Source organism: Telopea speciosissima, chromosome 6 (genome assembly GCF_018873765.1).
Source record: "Telopea speciosissima isolate NSW1024214 ecotype Mountain lineage chromosome 6, Tspe_v1, whole genome shotgun sequence".
Taxonomy (NCBI): domain Eukaryota; kingdom Viridiplantae; phylum Streptophyta; class Magnoliopsida; order Proteales; family Proteaceae; genus Telopea; species Telopea speciosissima.
In genome coordinates this window covers 44,584,000-44,601,256 of record NC_057921.1, presented here as the reverse complement: position 1 = coordinate 44,601,256, position 17,257 = coordinate 44,584,000, and the positions used below count along the sequence as shown (strand labels likewise).

At 37.9% G+C, this 17,257-nt stretch overlaps 1 protein-coding gene and 1 non-coding gene across 2 annotated transcripts; one reads left to right on the top strand and one right to left on the bottom strand.

Moving 5' to 3' along the window:
- Window positions 1-429: 429 nt before the first annotated feature.
- On the bottom strand, window positions 430-501 carry TRNAT-UGU. Its single transcript has one exon. It is a non-coding gene; the product is annotated as a tRNA-Thr (tRNA).
- A 77-nt stretch (window positions 502-578) lies between these two features.
- Window positions 579-14,098, top strand: LOC122663714 (probable prefoldin subunit 5). The gene is made up of 4 exons (XM_043859344.1): window positions 579-830; window positions 989-1,092; window positions 2,709-2,786; window positions 13,862-14,098. Exons 1-4 carry the CDS (start codon window positions 632-634, stop codon window positions 13,943-13,945), a joined length of 465 nt encoding a protein of 154 aa, XP_043715279.1. The 5' UTR covers window positions 579-631; the 3' UTR covers window positions 13,946-14,098.
- Window positions 14,099-17,257: the final 3,159 nt, after the last annotated feature.

The window sequence follows — 17,257 nt, the reverse complement described above, 5'->3', positions numbered from 1 at the left end:
TCTTAAAATTAATAAAAAATGATGAAAACTTTGAAAAGTACAAGGGGGGGGGGGACTAACCACTAAAAAAAAAGGGATTTTCTTATTGATACCTCTAACGGTGTAAAATAATTTGTAACATTACTTTGTTTTGTTGCGTTTCTAATATTATAAATAATTGGAGAAATAATTCTAGGGATGTTAATGTCATTGCACATTTCCTAGCCTAGAAGACCTTGTGTGTGACATGCAAGACAAATTGGCCTATCTATCTCCATTCAATGGCTCTTGAATCGACCTTGTGTGTGACATGCAAGACAAATTGGCCTATCTATCTCCATTCAATGGCTCTTGAATCTTTCTAACCGAGAGATGAGATGTCAAACCCTTGTGACTAGTGGGCAATTGACTTAAATTCATAACATACAGAATTAGGGCAAAAATGAAAAATGCCCCCATGCAGGATCGAACTACAGACCTTCAGTTTACAAGACTGACGCTCTACCACTGAGCTATAGGGGCTTTGAATGATTACAAATCACGTGCTGTAATTTAATAAATTTTACATCTGGCTTGTAATGGTTGATGGAAGAAAACTGCGAAAGAGGCACAAGGGAGAGACAGAGGGAGAGAAAGAGAGAGTGGAGTTCCAATGGCGTCTAAGGGAGCAGCAGGAGTTGTTAGGGTTCCAGAGATGGAGAAGTTGAGTTTGGAACAGCTGAAAGGTCTGAAAGAACAATCAGACCTAGAGGTAAATCTCCTTCAGGACAGCTTGAACAACATTAGAACAGCCACCGTTCGTCTCGAGATGGCTTCCAACGCCCTCCATGATCTCTCTCTCCGTCCTCAAGGTCTCTCTCTCTCTCTCTCTCACACACACCCACACACACACACACACACACCCACGCACGCACGCAGACTGAGGCTGGTTCATCCAACTCAGTTTATTTTGTTCATTCGATGTTATGCAAATTGGGCCGCCTTTTACTCTGTTCTTCTTTTATTTCAGGGAAGAAAATGTTGGTACCTCTAACGGCTTCGCTCTATGTTCCGGGGGCACTCGATGATGCAGATAAAGTACTTGTCGATGTTGGCACTGGATACTTCATTGAGGTTCGTCAATAGTTTCTTATAGATTTACTATTTCCATTTTATTTTCATTAACCGGCTGAATGTTTCGCGTGCGTGTGGTTAGAAGTTAGAACATTATTTATTTAGTCCCTCTCTGGAACTCAAGTACTGTATTGATGTCCAATTTCCGTTGTGTATCTGAGGGTTCTTCATGTTGGTGCTGGTATTGTTGTTGTTCCTGTTTTTCAGTTCCTTTTATTTGTGTTTCTGCATGTTCTCTGTTGCTGGAAATGAAGGTTTTGAAAGTCTTAACACTTTACCAAAGAAAAAAAGAAAGTCTTAACACAGTTATTTTGCGTTGTAACTTAGAATTTCAAATGTCCCAATCAAAAGCCAAACTGACATCCGACCTGTTCAACTAATTAGGTTTAGATTTTAGACAAGATTGGGCTGCTTTAGCATTATACAATACATGTTTTGTTAGTCCTTTGCATTTGTCTCTTTCGGTAAAACTCTTAAAATAACAACAATAATTTGTTTTTGTCCTTAAAGTGCTATATACTGTGACTGAAACAGAGCGTTTACACCAATTCATCATCTTCTCCATAATGCCTCATCGTTATAAAATATTCTATATCTGAATCCTTGTGGTGACTAATTAGCTTCTGTTTCTAATACCGAATACTTGCATCAATTTCTATTTACAAGTGAAGTGGTTTGTCTTGACCAAAAAAAAAAAAAAAGTGAAGTGGTTTATGTTCATGGGTATGCAAAGCTTTTGTCTTTGCATCCATTCTTTTCTGTATCAGTTGTGCTACCCATTGAATGAGCCCCAAAATCTTACTGGTTGGACCAATCAACCTTATGCTGAAGGACTTTCTTTTGTAAGATTGTAATATGTACATTTATTTATTTATCAGTGACTATGTTACAAGATATTGTCGTTGCTGTCTGAAAGTCCATGTTGTCATTGAAGAACAACACTTGTCGCCATGTCTGCTGATCATTGACTATAATAATAAATAAAAAATAAAATAATTGCTTTGTCACTACAACAGTTGACTTAGAATTTCATCTTCACATCTTTCATGATTTATTGTTTTGCTTAAGGCAATTACTTGAGAAGCTAAGTCTTCATAAAATGTTTTCTCAACTGGTGTTTTAGTGAAAATCTGAGGGATCATATTAAAAAAAAGTAGAGGTTACATCATTCTTTTTGATGTTTGTTTTGCGTAAAAGCGATGATTGGTATTACAAAAATGGCACAAGTTTTTCTAGATCAGCAAGTCTTGAGGGTTCTGTCAACCTGCACCAAGTTTTGCCATATGGAAAGGTGATCTGGCAATTTCGATTATGTGGGTATCTAAGACATGGTTTTAATTGGCCACATGTTAACTTTCAGACTCGGTTCCATCATATTCCCTCCCAACTCTTTTTCGGCTGAAACTTGACATTTGAGCAGGGGATTGGGACCTGGGGTCTAGGTGTTCGTAAAATTTCTGCTATATCCAATCTGCCTTGTGGCGGATATTTATGCAACTCTAGAGATACCTTCTAGACCTCTCCCAAAAAAATATTCTTAACCTTTCTATTGGCTTTTTATCATGTATAGTTTTCTACAGCTTCATGAGATAATTTCAACTTTATGTATGAATCAGAAAACAATGGCTGAAGGCAAGGATTACTGTGAGCGGAAAATAAACTTGTTGAAATCTAACTACGAGCAGCTTATTGAGGTATATGTGCTTGAAAACCTTTCGTTAAATTGCTAATATGCAACAATTTCCTTTTTATGTTAAATTGCTAATTGTTAATATTTTAGTTGATTCAGTGCTTCTTTATATTTGGCCTAGATAATGGGCCTTGATTTGGTAATGATTTTCCGTGTTTATTCATGAGCAATGGCAAAAATTTTTTAGACAAAAATGATTTGAATTGTATCATCATTAGCTCGTAATGTAGAATTACAAAGTATAATCTGAATAAATGAAGTACAGTCCTTATTGGATAAAGACATTTTTTTTTTCCATTTCTTTTTAATTTTATAAATATGGGAAGGATTTGTTTTCTTTTAGGGGAAAGGGGTACTACCCCTTTATGAAAATTACACAAGCTTGTGTTTAAAACCCCTCTACTGGAACCTCAAAAAAATTTCTTTCAATATTTGGTCAAAGATATTTCTAATGTAATTGCTCTTCAATAAGGCATCCATTAGCCCCTAAATTGCTTCATAGATATGACCAGGAAATGGTGCTCCTTCAATCCTTTGGATCACCACAACCTTTGGGAAATTTCTATTATTAAATCTTTGCTGCCTTCTCTCCTTCCATTCTGCTTCATTTGTTGAAACTTGAAATCCTATCCATCTGATGATGAGGCCCTTTTGGGTCATGAAGAGTGACCAAAATATGGCTGATCATGGGACAAAGGAGTGACAGATCTTATGAGAGGTTGGAATCACAAAATCATAGAACTCGCAATCTAATTAGGCATCCTAAAAGTAGAATTCCATCATAGATCAACAGTCCATTCTTTTGTAAATTGATCATAAATATCCTGATACAGGTTGGAATCACAAAATCTTGGTCTGACACCAATATCAAGCAGAAAAGAGAAGTTTTGATCATCCAAAAATGTCCTCAAAGAACAGTGATGGAAATAACCCAATTTCTTGTGTATAGTCTTCTCACCAAAAACTAATCCAATACTCTCTAAAGATTAGCCATACCATGCAATTGGGTCATTGGGTTGCTCTTGCATTAATTATATGAGAAATAATAGATAAAATTCTAGCACAAACAATACTCTGTAAGGAACAGTGACGGAAATAACCCAAGACGGAAATAATCCTATTTATTGAATGTACTGCTCCCAAACACCAAAAAGTAATCCAATACTTCGCATTCATACCCCTCGATTGGCCATTGGGTTGCTCCTGCATAGTTATACAAGAAACAAAAGAGAGTGATTCTAGCATGACATAAGAAAGCTTGAACTTCTCAAGCATGTGGACCAATTGCTTTGATTAATCAATTTGGTAGTGATACAGAAAAATCACAGAAGTGGGCTTATTTTAGTGGAACTAAGCCTTTGGTCCAATTGGTTTTCATTGTAATAGGACATTTTAATGGCCTATAATTTGGGTAGAATCTAGGACTACGAGATCAGTCAAGTAGGATTAGTTTAGAGTCTTGTTTATGTTAGAAGTTAACCAAGTTAAGTCCTAGAATCATTAGGGATTTGAGTCCAGATTCCATTCTAAGTATATGTTCTGTCTTTAGAATAATAGTTTGAGGAGTGTCAAATACTAGTCTAGTTTGACTATTCCAAGTTGTAGTTTGAATTCCAAGTCGGTTTAGTTAATTTATGAAATATATAGATATAAATGTAATAATTTATAAAATATAGCTTTCAGTTTTCTGAAACTTATGCCACTCTGGAATCGGTAGATGCTGCTGTGGATTCAGTGGTGTACTTGTTGGATTCCACATGGGGCTTACGTGGATTCCTAGCCTAGTTAGTTCCTTTCTTTCTTTCTCTCAGTCACAGGCTAGAATTTTCTGTTCTATAAACCCTGTGGCATATTTGATATTGTTCTATGCAAGGTTTAAAGTATCGATATCGGGTATCGTATCGGTCGGGTGATTTTAAGAGACGTATTGTATCGTTTCGGAGATATGTATCAAACAATACAAATACACATAGTAATGGTCAAGATACACATGGAAATACACTTTTGGAACAAAAAACAATATAAATAAGCAATATATAATAAGTGTCATGCATAAAACCTAAAATGGTGAATAATGTATAACCAAACAAGTGCATTAAATTGAAATTGTTATTAAAGATAAAGTTTCTCACATGTTGTAATCGTCTATAGCCATGAAGAGTATTGAATGATGCAAAGGATGATGTTGTAGCACTCCTTGATTCGTTTTTAGTTTTAAAGTGTGAAAAACCAAGCTTAAATGCAAGATTTTAGACTCTTGGTTGAGAGTTTTCCTTCCATTTTTCGTTAAATTAGGAATTGTATAAAGTCTGTGAGTGAAAATGGCTTTTTTTATGGAATGTATCGATGGTATCGGTACGTATCGGTATGTATCGAGCCGTATCGGCCGATACGTATCGATACGCATTAAACCACCCACTGAACCCTTTACTGGACGTATCGATGGTATCGATACATATCGGTCGTATCGTATCGTATCGGGCGATACATTTCGATACAATTCGAGACAGTTCATTTTTTTTTAAAAAGGAGATGTATCGGTATCGACCAATACCGATACGTATCGGTCGATACTTTAAACCATGGATCTATGCTCACTTTTATTTTGTTGCAAATAGAATACAAATTACTGTTCTGTTTTGGCTCTAAACTGAGGTTTGACATTCAGTTACGTTGCTTTCTGAAGTTCTGTTATCAGTGTTAAGATTCTAGTCGATTGGTACTGGTTCTAGTTCTGCTAGTGTGTGTCTTAGTTGCGCTAGGATTATTCTAGGTTTCTCTATTCTGTTATCAGGCTTCGCCAAAATTCTTCTGTGGATCTTGTTAGCAGAATAGATATTCGGGTTTGGTACTGGTTCTAGTTCTGCTACTGTATGTCCTAATTGCACTAGGATTATTCTAGATTTCTCTATTCTGTTATCAGGCTTCGCCCAAATTCTGCAGGTGGATCCTGTTAGTAGAATAGATATTCGACTAAAGTTTCATTGGGTTCTGAGATTCCTGAGTTCTGTTATTGAAGTTCTTCACTTCTTCAAATTCTGGTTTTGCTTCCCTTCCTCCTTTCCTTCTCCCTTGGTATTTAAAAAATCCTACATTGCAGGACTTCAAATTCTTCATCTCTTGACAGTAGAATGAAACAGAGAAGTCTGTATTCTTGAAACTTCAATATCCCCCGACTTATTTAACACTGTTTGAAGAACATTGGAAAATTGACAGAATTGTTATTTTTTAGATAGGATTCCTTAATCAAGCCCCAAATCTCTAGACATAAAAGCACAGGGGCGAAGCCATTAGAAGGAGAGAAGAAAAAACAAGAAGAAGATGTGAAGGAGTGGGTGAATGAAACAAAAGAGAAGAATCATCTATTCATTGCAGAAAAAAACAAAAAAATTCTACAAATGTACATCGAACCAGTTAAATGAACAAAATTTTTTGAAAGGGCCTCAAAGCCCGACCCCTATCCTCTACTCACTTGGCTTACCCAACTACCAAACCCTTCAAGTCCTCATATTTCTGGAGTCCAAAAGAAACGCAGACTCTCACATACTTCAATCAAAGTTCAACAGAGGAGAATAATGGGTTTGTTTGGGATGTGCGAAGTGAGCTGCAGCAGTATTTTCATCAGCACAGTCTATTGCTGTGACTGTGAGAGAAGAGGGAAGCGAAAGAATGGGTGGGTCAACCCTATAGCTATCCCGGCCTTCACCCATCCCCTCTTTGGAATTGGTCACCTTGAATGAGTCCTTGGTGTGAAGCTTCTTCCGTTCATTCTTCGTCGTCCTCGCACCAGGATTGTGCGGCGTCACTAGAACACTCTGGCAGGTGGGTGAATCGGGTTAGGTTACGGTTGGGTGGGTGGGTGAATGCTCCAGTTCAAATCTTACCGTGGGAGTGGAATACGGTAGAAGAGAGAAGGGTACCAGGGGCAATGTAAGGTTTTTAAAATACCAAGGGAGAAGGAAAGGAGGAAGGGTAAAACAGTCATTTCATGTCCAGTTTAAAGCCCACATCATCACTTAACGTTTACTTGCTAACGGACTGTTATATTTTGTATTATTTGAAAAAGAGAGGGGGTGTACAAGTGCGCTTTTTGAAACTTCGGGTTTATTATTACTTTAGGCAAAGTACAGAGGGTGTATGCGTAATTTTCCCCAAAATTTTTTGAAAGCTAGGAAAACAGCTTTGCTCCATAGAATTAAAAGGGTATATACTTTTACTTAATCCACATGTTCATTGAAACTGGAAATTCCTCTGGAGCCTTGCTAATGGCTATTTTACTGTTTATATATTGACCACCGGTAATGAAAAACAACTGAACTTTACTACTGTCATTTTCTTTACAAACAGGGACAAGGATTGCATTTTACTCCTCTTTGTCGATCTTCTGATTTGGTCACTGATGTGTCTCCAGCTCCCGCTCTATAAACACCACTTTGTTCCACCCTCAAAATGTTCTGATTCCTCCCTGGACCATCTTCCTGCTTTTGCATCCCAGATTCTAATACTATTTTTTGTTTTATGAATTTCATCAGCGGAATAGATTTTCATTTGGCTGCATCACTGCCTTTAATAAATTGCTTCTCAATGAGTTGGCTACTCCAGCAAGGTGGAATGTCATGCTGAAAACCACGCATCCCTAGACCTCTTAGGTTTGCAATCTGCACAGTACTTTAATTTCCTTAAAATCTTATATATCAAAGCTTTAATCCTGTATCCTTGCCTCTATTCTGGAAACTCCTGCTCTAGGCAATGGGACAGCTGTGTTAGCCCTGATGCAGTCAAGACCGCCTGATTGAGACTAGGAAGACTTTATTATTGGCCATGGATGGGTTCTATGGGCCTTAAGTTACATGTTTATAAGTTATTTGTCGTATTGGTCCCAGGCTTTTAAGTATCAATTCGTATTGTCTGGTATTGGCTATGACATTGGTGGATATCGATAAGATACAGTACTGATACGACACTTAAAAAGAAAAAACAATTGTATCTTCCCCATTTCGACCGATATGGAACCAATGCGGTACTGATACTGGACTGATATGGATCGATACAAGTAAGATACACTCAATACACCTCCATTAAACCTGCAAAATAGAAACCGTGACTGAGATACGAAATCGAGAGCAACCAAAGAACTTTGAAACTTGTTTTTCTTTTCAATTTGAGTTGGGGGAAATCAGCTAGCATAAAAAACAACCCTAATCTTCACTATTTCAACAAGTTTTGGGGATTTGCAGTGCTCAAATCACGGATCAAAATAGATTTGTGCGGAAAAGAGGTAAAATTGTAGATCTTTTTTTTTTTTTCCCTCTTAAATTTTTTTTTTGGTTGTTGTGCATCACTAGATTAGGTAAAAATGATTCAAATCCTTGAATGGAACTGATATATATATTTATATATTGCATAATAAGGTGTTTCATGTTTCAAAACTGTATTTTGCATGTATTGAGCATATCCATGTGTTTATTGACTGTTTCCATGCATATCTGTAGCGCATCTTGCGTCTTTGCAATACGATAAGATACGATACGTCTCTTAAAATCACACTTCCGATACGATACCTAATACCCATAGTTGTCAAGGCGTCTCCTAAGTGTCCAGGCAGATTTTGGGGGGTCTAGGCGGTTGTCGCCTTAGTGGTATCGAACCCCTTGGCCCTTATTTATGCCAAATATCATTTTATTCATAAATAAACAACCTATTTGAATCCAATAAAAATAATTTAAAAAAAATCAAATTCCAAAAGGATAAAAAGTCAAACCCCCAATTCAAGAACAAAAATTGGATTTTTGACGGTAGGTGAAATTTTCAACTTTCTATTTTCTCGAATCTAAAAATTCCCTAAATCTCAATATGGTAAAACATTACTAAAAACCAAAAGAGCAGTACAATATTCATTTGTTTTGATATCTAAAAAATATTTTTATTCAGAGCGATTTTGACAGCATTTGCACACACCAAATAAGGTTTGATTGGAACCAACCATAGTTGTCATGGCGTCGTCATGGCGCCGCCATGCCGTCCTGGCGCTGGAGAAGGTTGCATGGCGACCTACGCCATGGCGTCCCTCTTTGATTTCTTCTTCCTGTCTCTCTTTCCCTCTTCGATTTCTTCTTCCTGTCTTCGATTTCTTCTTTCCCTCTTCGATTTCTCCTTCGATTTCTAAATTTTCTTCTTAAAACTTGAGAAACAATAGAGAAAAAATAAAACATGGCTTGAGTATACATCTATTAAAACATTAAAAATAGAGAAAATAAAAAATAAAACATGGTCGACATGCTCGCCATGGCAACGCCATGGCGGGCGACATGTCGATATATCGACGTGACACCCCTCCACCGACTTGGATCGCCGTGACAACTATGATTGGAACTTAACTCCTTCAATATAAATCATATTTAAACAATCTTGGATTTGTTAGAAAGCTGGTTTTATGCTCTACTTAATACAAAAGGTCTCATGTAAAAATAAAATCATTTGACCAGTCAATCTTCTTAGAGAACAAGAAAATTTCTCTAAATCGTGAGCAATTTAATTACTTATAGATAAGATCATATTTTCTAGGAGCGGTACAAACCAAATGTGAGACTAGGTATACCATGACATGGTGGTGGGCTAGTTAGGAGAAGGGGAAATTTGAGAAGAAATTAGAGTTCAGGGGGAGATAAGAAATCGCACAAGAAGAGAAGAGGGGGGGGGGGGGGGAGCTCGCGCACAGCCCGCAGGCAATTCAAACCATAACTCAACTATTCCATTCTATTCAATCTCTCATTTCATCCTTATACAAGCTATTTAAAAGAAGAAAACCCAACTAGCAAAGGAAACCTAATAAACTTGAAAACAAACTTTAACAAGGAAACAACATCCTAAGGTTCCTAATCAACTCTAACACTTGCAAACGTATCCCACTTTCTAAAATTGACTGAATAAAATAGTATCTACCTAAATAAAATAAATTCCTAATATCCTACTAGACCCAAGATTCAAACTAGACCCGGTTCATCTTTGTCTAGATACCTAATTGGGTTTGGGTTGGTCGAAGGTAGTGTATCTGCATCAATTCCCCCGGTGTTGAGAAAAACTCGTCCACGAGTTTTGTAAAACAAGAGAATCATCGCCACTCGATTGACATCAACAAATATAGACTTTAATGGGGTGATGATCCAGCGCATCTCATGATCAACCGTCACGATCTTTTGATGGTCGTTAGACGTTAGCAAACGATATCTCTTCGATGAGAATCTGATCATGGGATTTCACAACTGAAATCGGACCATCGATCAAATCTTCAATTGCAACCTTGATCAGAACGTTAGCTCGATCGTCACGTTCGTTGGCCACCTCTGAATAGCCTTCTGAAGATTTTATTATGATTTTCACCTTATCATAGAAGCAGTTATTATTATTGGCAAGCTCCTGACAACCTGTCTTCAAATCAAGAAACCCTGTATGGAGATTATAGAGGTTGGTTTGCAATCTAGGGGAACCATCTGTAATCGAAAGGAGTAAATCGTACGATCAACCTCCATGATGTAGTGGATTTATGGGTAAATAAACGGAAGTAAATAGGATAACTGCAGAATTGGAATTAAAGGAATCTGGAAGGGTTACTAAGGCAACCTAAAGAAGGGATATGAAGAGTAATAAAAATTAAAGGCTAATGGCTAACTTGGAACAAATTGAAAATAATGGGTGAGCCAGAATTAGACTAAAAGGGGAGGGTAGTTTAGGAAATTAAAGAAGATAAAGTAACAACACAAAAGGGGACTCGTGAGTAGGTTACTGTGTCCGACTTGGACAGGGGGAACCAGGGGGTTTGGCTGCGCAGAAGGGTTCTTCCACACGCAACCTCTGCGGAGAAAAAATGACGGAAGGACTTTGATAAGGAGGGACGATGCTGCACGACTTTGACCAAAGCTTTGATGTGAAGGAGGGAGTCAATGTTAACGAGAACAGAGGAGGACTACTGGTCGTCTACCTCTGTCCAACGGTAATGAAAACAGAAGACTGGCCTACTGTTTGTCGTTCGTTCTTTGAATCTGGAGATCCCAATCACGGTGGAACAATGGAAGATTCGAGCTGTGATGACGATCTTCCAAAACATACTTTTATCTGCTCCCTGCTCCATTTCCTGCCCTCGCCATCCCCAAGTTCCTCTAATAGAGGGGGTGGACCCCACCCGGGCAGGGGTAGGGTGGTCATTTCCGCCCCCTCTATTAGAGGAACTTGGGGAAATGGATCTGCCCAGGAAATGGAGCAGATAAAGGTCCCTTCCAATACCAGGTATGACTTCTGCTTCTCTTCGGTTCTCTGATTTTTGCTCTCTTCTTTCTTTTCTTTGTTTTTTTTTTTGGTTCTCAGTTCACTCGCTCTCTCTTCTGTTCACCCTTGTTCTTTTTAATCGGTGGAACCCTAGAGTCAGAGAGGGGGTTCGATCGAAGAAAGAAAGAAAGAGGAAGGGTTACCTAGAAGGGGGAATTTGGGAAGAAATTAGAGTTGTAGGGGGAGAGAAGAAATCACACAAGAAGAGGAGTGGGGGGGAAGAAATCTCGCACACAGCCCTCTGGCTACTCAAACCATAACTCAACTATGCTGTTCTATTCAATCTCTGATTTCATCCTAATACAAGCTATTTAAAAGTAGAAAACCCAACTAGCAAAGGAAACCTAATAAACTTGGAAACAAACTTTAACAAGGAAACAACATCCTACGACTCCTAATCAACTCGAACACTTAAAATTGACTGAATAAAATATTATCTACCTAAATAAAATAAATTCCTAATATCCTACTAGACCCAAGATTCAAACTGGACCCGGTTCATCTTCGTCTGGATACCCAACTGGGTTTGGGTTGGTCCAAGATAGTGTATCTGCGTCATGACAGTGATCAATTCCAAGAACAGTATAAACCAACTGTATATTTTGATTGTTTCAAACTTCCAATAGCTTGCGTGTTCAGTTCTACTGTCTTCTAGTTCTATGTTGATTTTTAATGACTTGATGTGACTCAATATTGATTTTTGATGACTTGATATGGCTTAATGTTGATTTTTGATGACTTGATGTGGCTTAATATTGATTTTTGATGATATAAGGTATATATTATAACATACTAAATAATGTTAGAAAAGAGGGGAAATAAGTTCTATGTTGATTTTTAATGCCTTGATGTGACTCAATATTGATTTTTGATGACTTGATATGGCTTAATGTTGATTTTTGATGACTTGATGTGGCTTAATATTGATTTTTGATGATATAAGGTATATATTATAACATACTAAATAATGTTAGAAAAGAGGGGAAATAAAAAATAACACTTGGGCGCCTTGGTCGCCTAAGCTCTTAGGCACCCCTCCACCGCCTTAGGTCGCCTTGCCGCCTTGACAACTATGCTAATACCGATGCTGTAAACCTTGATTAGTAGTTAGGTGTTTGGGTGATTAGGATACTTATTATTTAGATAGAGTTCTGTTTTGAGGCTCTCACGATTTCCAGTACACCAACTGATAAAGCTTACTATGACAATTGGCAATGGTCTAACCGTATAAGTATGATGCGCATCAAGGCTAATGTTAGCAAGAGCATCCAGAGGGTTGATTCCTGAATGTGCTAAAGTAAAAGATTACATGAAGGCAATCCATGACTAGTTTGTAAACTCTAACGAGTCTATTGCCAATAGTCTAATTGAGAAGTTCAGCTCCCTTAAGTACAATGACAGTAAGTGGTGTGCGTGAGCATGTCATTAAGATGAGGGATATAGCGGCTCTGCTTAAGTTCTTGGATGTAGGGATGTCTGAGTCCTTTCTGGTGTACTACGTCCTCAACACTCTCCCCAAGGATTTTGGACCTTTCAAGGTCTCCTACAACACACTACAACATAAATTGTCAATAAATGATCCGATAACCATTTTTGTCTAGGAAGAGGAGAGACTGAGGTTGAAGTGGATAATACTCATCACAGTAATTGGTGGATTGACTTTTCTACAATCCACATTGTCCATACCATGCAGAGTTAACTGCAGACAAGACCACTGAAAGAAAGTGAGATGCGTTTAATTCGGTAATCGGATGCAATCTCAAATTGAGGCGGTCGGGGTCTACAATCTAATCATGCAGTCTGAGTATGTATAGATGCCTTTATTTTCCATCTTTTGCTTAGTTTTGTTGATCTGATTATGTATTGGACTTGGAAAGATGCCTTTATTTTCCATCTTTTTCTCAGGTGTGATCTTTCTTTTATCCTATATTCTATTTCATCTTCTTCTTACTTCTTAGTTATCTTGATTCCACACCAGGTGGAACCCTGTTTCTGGTTCAATTTTCAAATTACTAGAGTTGGTCATTTCTTCCTTGTTCTAGTTCTGTTTCTTTCAATACTTGATATTTAAGATTTCATTACTGATATCTCTTAAATTCTGAGATTACTTTCTAGTTTTGAATTGCTGGACAGAATTCCTTACTCTGTTTTTGGTTTTCTCAATAGCCGTTGTCCCGTACACCTCATAATTCCCAGTAAACATATAATTTTCTGTATATTTATTGTCCCTGCTCTGCCATTGATTCTGCATCATCCTGGTATAGTAGTAATAGTTCTTGCTTCTAGATTCTTTCTAGAACTTTGAACTGAATTAAGTCATTGTTACAAAAGTCAGCAAGTATACTCATTATACTCTTTCCTACTGTACAAGAAGTCATCCAGTAAAAGAATCATTTTGGACAATTCTTCCCTGATGAGTTTAAAGGCCATATGGCATAGAATCTTATTTGATTGTCTGAGCTCTGAGGTACCTGCTGGCCCCATTATGCAAAATCTCTAGGTCCCAACGTCACCAATGGAGTGGTGCTGTCTGGTTGCTAAAGATTAAAGAACGATACGGAAGCCTCTATCTAGAACGTCAGATTGGCTAATTTAGACAAAAAAATCAAAACAATTCTATTTTTGTTTCTCGTTTCAAGGTGCTCAGTTGAACCCGAGATAAAAATAATTGAAGTTAATTTTGAAAATATCTTTTCGGTTTTAAATATCCCCGTTGAGCCTCTATGGTTACTTACAAGATGTAAGCTTCTATCGCAGGTTGCATCCAAGAAGAAAAGTATAGCAGATGAAGCTGGAGTTATGTTACAGGCAAAGTTGAGGCAGGTTGCTCCAACCACATAGGTAGTCCATGTATTTTATAATTTTTTTTTGGTTAACATGTATTTTATAATACCTGGTTTGAAATATAGGAACTTCAGGCTTTCCCCAGTGAAATAGTTTGTGAAATCAGAATTTGCTGTTGCAGGAATTATTTATTATTCTCATTTCTATCCAGCATAGTATTATTTTTTGTTTATATCTTGGTGTATGCTAGGTGTTTATAGGTTACAGATTAAGGCATGTCTCAATTAAGGCATTACAGAATACAGCTCTAGGCAGCATTCATAACCACTACCAAATTTATTTGCACAAAATCATGACTCCAAAAAGCCATCCGGAATCACATTGAACATGGAGCTGATAACATATACCTACAAAGTGCTCGAAAAATCCATTGAATATATCCTGAACCCACAAAAGGGTTTTTAAGATGCGTAAAGTAGCATCATTGTTCTGATCATAGGTTGATGGGTTATTGTACCCATATCTACTAATTACTCAACTGCCCCTAATAGACTAACCCAACACAAATTACTCATCTACCCCTAATAGGCTAACCCAACACAATAACCCATCTACCTATGATCATAACAATCATGTAGTGGATGTTGAGATTGATGCGTGACAAAAGTAGGATGGTTAAAGTAAGAAATGATCATATATTAGAGCTGATGTGGATGTAACTCCGACACATGATAAGTTATGAGAAAGTCATTTGAAGTAGTATGATTATATTCAACGGAGGGCTTTGGATACTTTAGTACGGAGAAATAATTTGATTCAAATTGAAAGGATAAATAGAGTCCAGCAGATTTAAAATGACCTTAGGATAAAATGGTAAAAAAAGATATGCATACCTTAGGCCTTGTATTACGTATGCCACAAGGTTGTTTTGCTGTTGTTGGTTAAACACGGCATACCCTGACTAACCCCTAGTGGGGCAGACCCGCTATAATCAAGATGAAGTCTAGGGTATAGGTTTGGAGCCCCATCGTAGTTGTCTTGTAGAATTTGTGAGTTTAATGGGTCGGAGGTTTTAGGTTTGGTGTAGCGAAAGTCATTTTTTTTTGGTTTTTCGGTACGATGGCTAATGTCATTTTCTATTAAATTCAACTTCACTGTGGACCTCATGAAATGGAGGTTTTTGGGCAAGCAAACTGATAGGGGGTTCAAGTTAGGCCGGCCCAATGTAAAGCCAGATCACTTCTGTAGACCTCCAAATAGGGTATGGAAACAGCATCAAATCAGCTGTTTTGTCCCGTCTCGCCCCACTTTTTCAAAGTTGAATTCGTGTACGTCAACTTGATAGGTTCATTTCCGGAAAAACAAAAAACTTGTCATGAGAGTGTTTTTTGATTGGAGGAGGGGTCGGTGGTAATGAAACTTAAGATATGGTATTTTAGGAGTCGTGGAGAAGGGTTCACCCACCCATTTGGGTCATTATTATTCTCCAAAATAGGCAAAGGTCGAAACTACCCTTTCCCTCATATTGATGCTTATCCCACTATTGTAATGATTTACAGTAAAAATCCTTTGCAGTGCGGACATCCGGTGGTACACTGCGTGGTCCTGAGAGCTTGACACGTGGAAGAAGCTTCATCCAACGGTACGAGCTCGATGCAAGGTAGTTTATTTTTTTCTTTTCTTTTCTTTCTTCTCGAGCTCAACACTGTTGGATGTCGCATCTTCCACGTGTTGAGCTCTCAGGCCCGCACTACAATGCACCGCTAGATTAGGGCATTGCATAGGATTTTTTTTTCGAAAAAAAAAGGAAAAAAGAACCTATTCGAGAGCGGAAAATCCCACCCTTATTGATGCTTCTGTGTGCATTCCCATTGGTCCCCGTGTTGGCACAGGATAACGTTACTAGACAAAAAACTTTTCTTCCCCCCCCACTCCCACCCAAAAATAAAAAAGAAACGGGGAAATTCTAAGCCACCTAGTTGTGCCATACAAAGGTCCAACGAAATTAGAAATTTTTGTGATAGATCTCAAGGTTCCTTGTTCATCTGTTAAGTTTCAACTCAATGAAGTTGGTCAAGTGATAAAATAAAACATTGAAAATTTGACAATTACGAAGAATGTGCATGTCAATGCTTGGACTACCAATAGGGTACATGCCAATACACAATAGAGTAAATTAAGCCTTAAATTTACCAATAGGGTCCAATAAACAAGAGACTGAATTCTTGTGATTGAATTTACGCCTTTAACTTGACACACGGTTAATCTTAATTATACAACAGTTGGAATTGCCACATCACCTCGACATGGCACGAGTGCACGACTATATATTCTTGTCTAAAGATGTCCTTTGGATCGATCCAAAAACACTTATCCCAAAATAAAAAACAAAATGCAAAATATTTTTTCCTAGTCTTGCTAGACTGGAAGGTATGTCTTGTCTGACAATAAGTTGTCCTACATGGGAGGGTAATATGGTAATTTAATTGCATGGATATTTAGAAATGGTCTAGATTAGTCATATGTCAAATTTTAGACTCAGATTTATCCATAAACTTTCTTAGGTATTATTAGATTCCCCTTATATTTTTAGCGGTTCATTTCTTTTGGAAAAACCATATATTTTCATTGATTTTCACAGTTTTATTTTGCCATCTGGCCAACCCTGCATTAGCTAAAGCTTGACACATGAATATAGAACATTGGGGTCTACTATTCCACAAAAGTACAATTTCTTCTAATCTGCCACCTCATGCCAGATATTTGAATAATTCTATTTCAGTGCCATTTTAGTTGCGATGAATATTTTTGAAGTTCTTCTCCTTTTCTAGTTAGATTTTGTGTAAGCAGTTGCTACTTAATAAACTAAGCATGTTGCACCCCCCCCCCCCCCCCGCGCCATCCTCCAGTTGTGGGGGAATTGGAGGATCCAATCCAGATAAACAAGGGGTGTTTGAGTCATTTCACAAGTGGGCCTCCTTGTGAAATGGACCACCCCACCTATGTTTTTGTTGGGCCCTACATTGGGCTCCTTTGTAGCGTGACATGGTGTGTAACACACACATCCAACGGCCCACAATGCTTGGGTATGCAGCCCAATGCCCCGCCTGTGTGTTGGGCCACATGCCCGACCACTACAGGCCGTCTGATGGACTACACACCCTGTCACGCTACAGAGGACCCAAATCCGTTCCAACCCCCCCCCCCCCCCCAACACACAAAAAAAAAAAAAAAAAAAAAAGAGCTCCTGCAATCAAATGAGAACCAAAAATTACAATGTTACTATAACGTAAAAGAGTACAATATTGTAACATACGATGGATCCATCTACTACATCTGTATAAGGAGATCGAAAAAGAGATTCTGGTA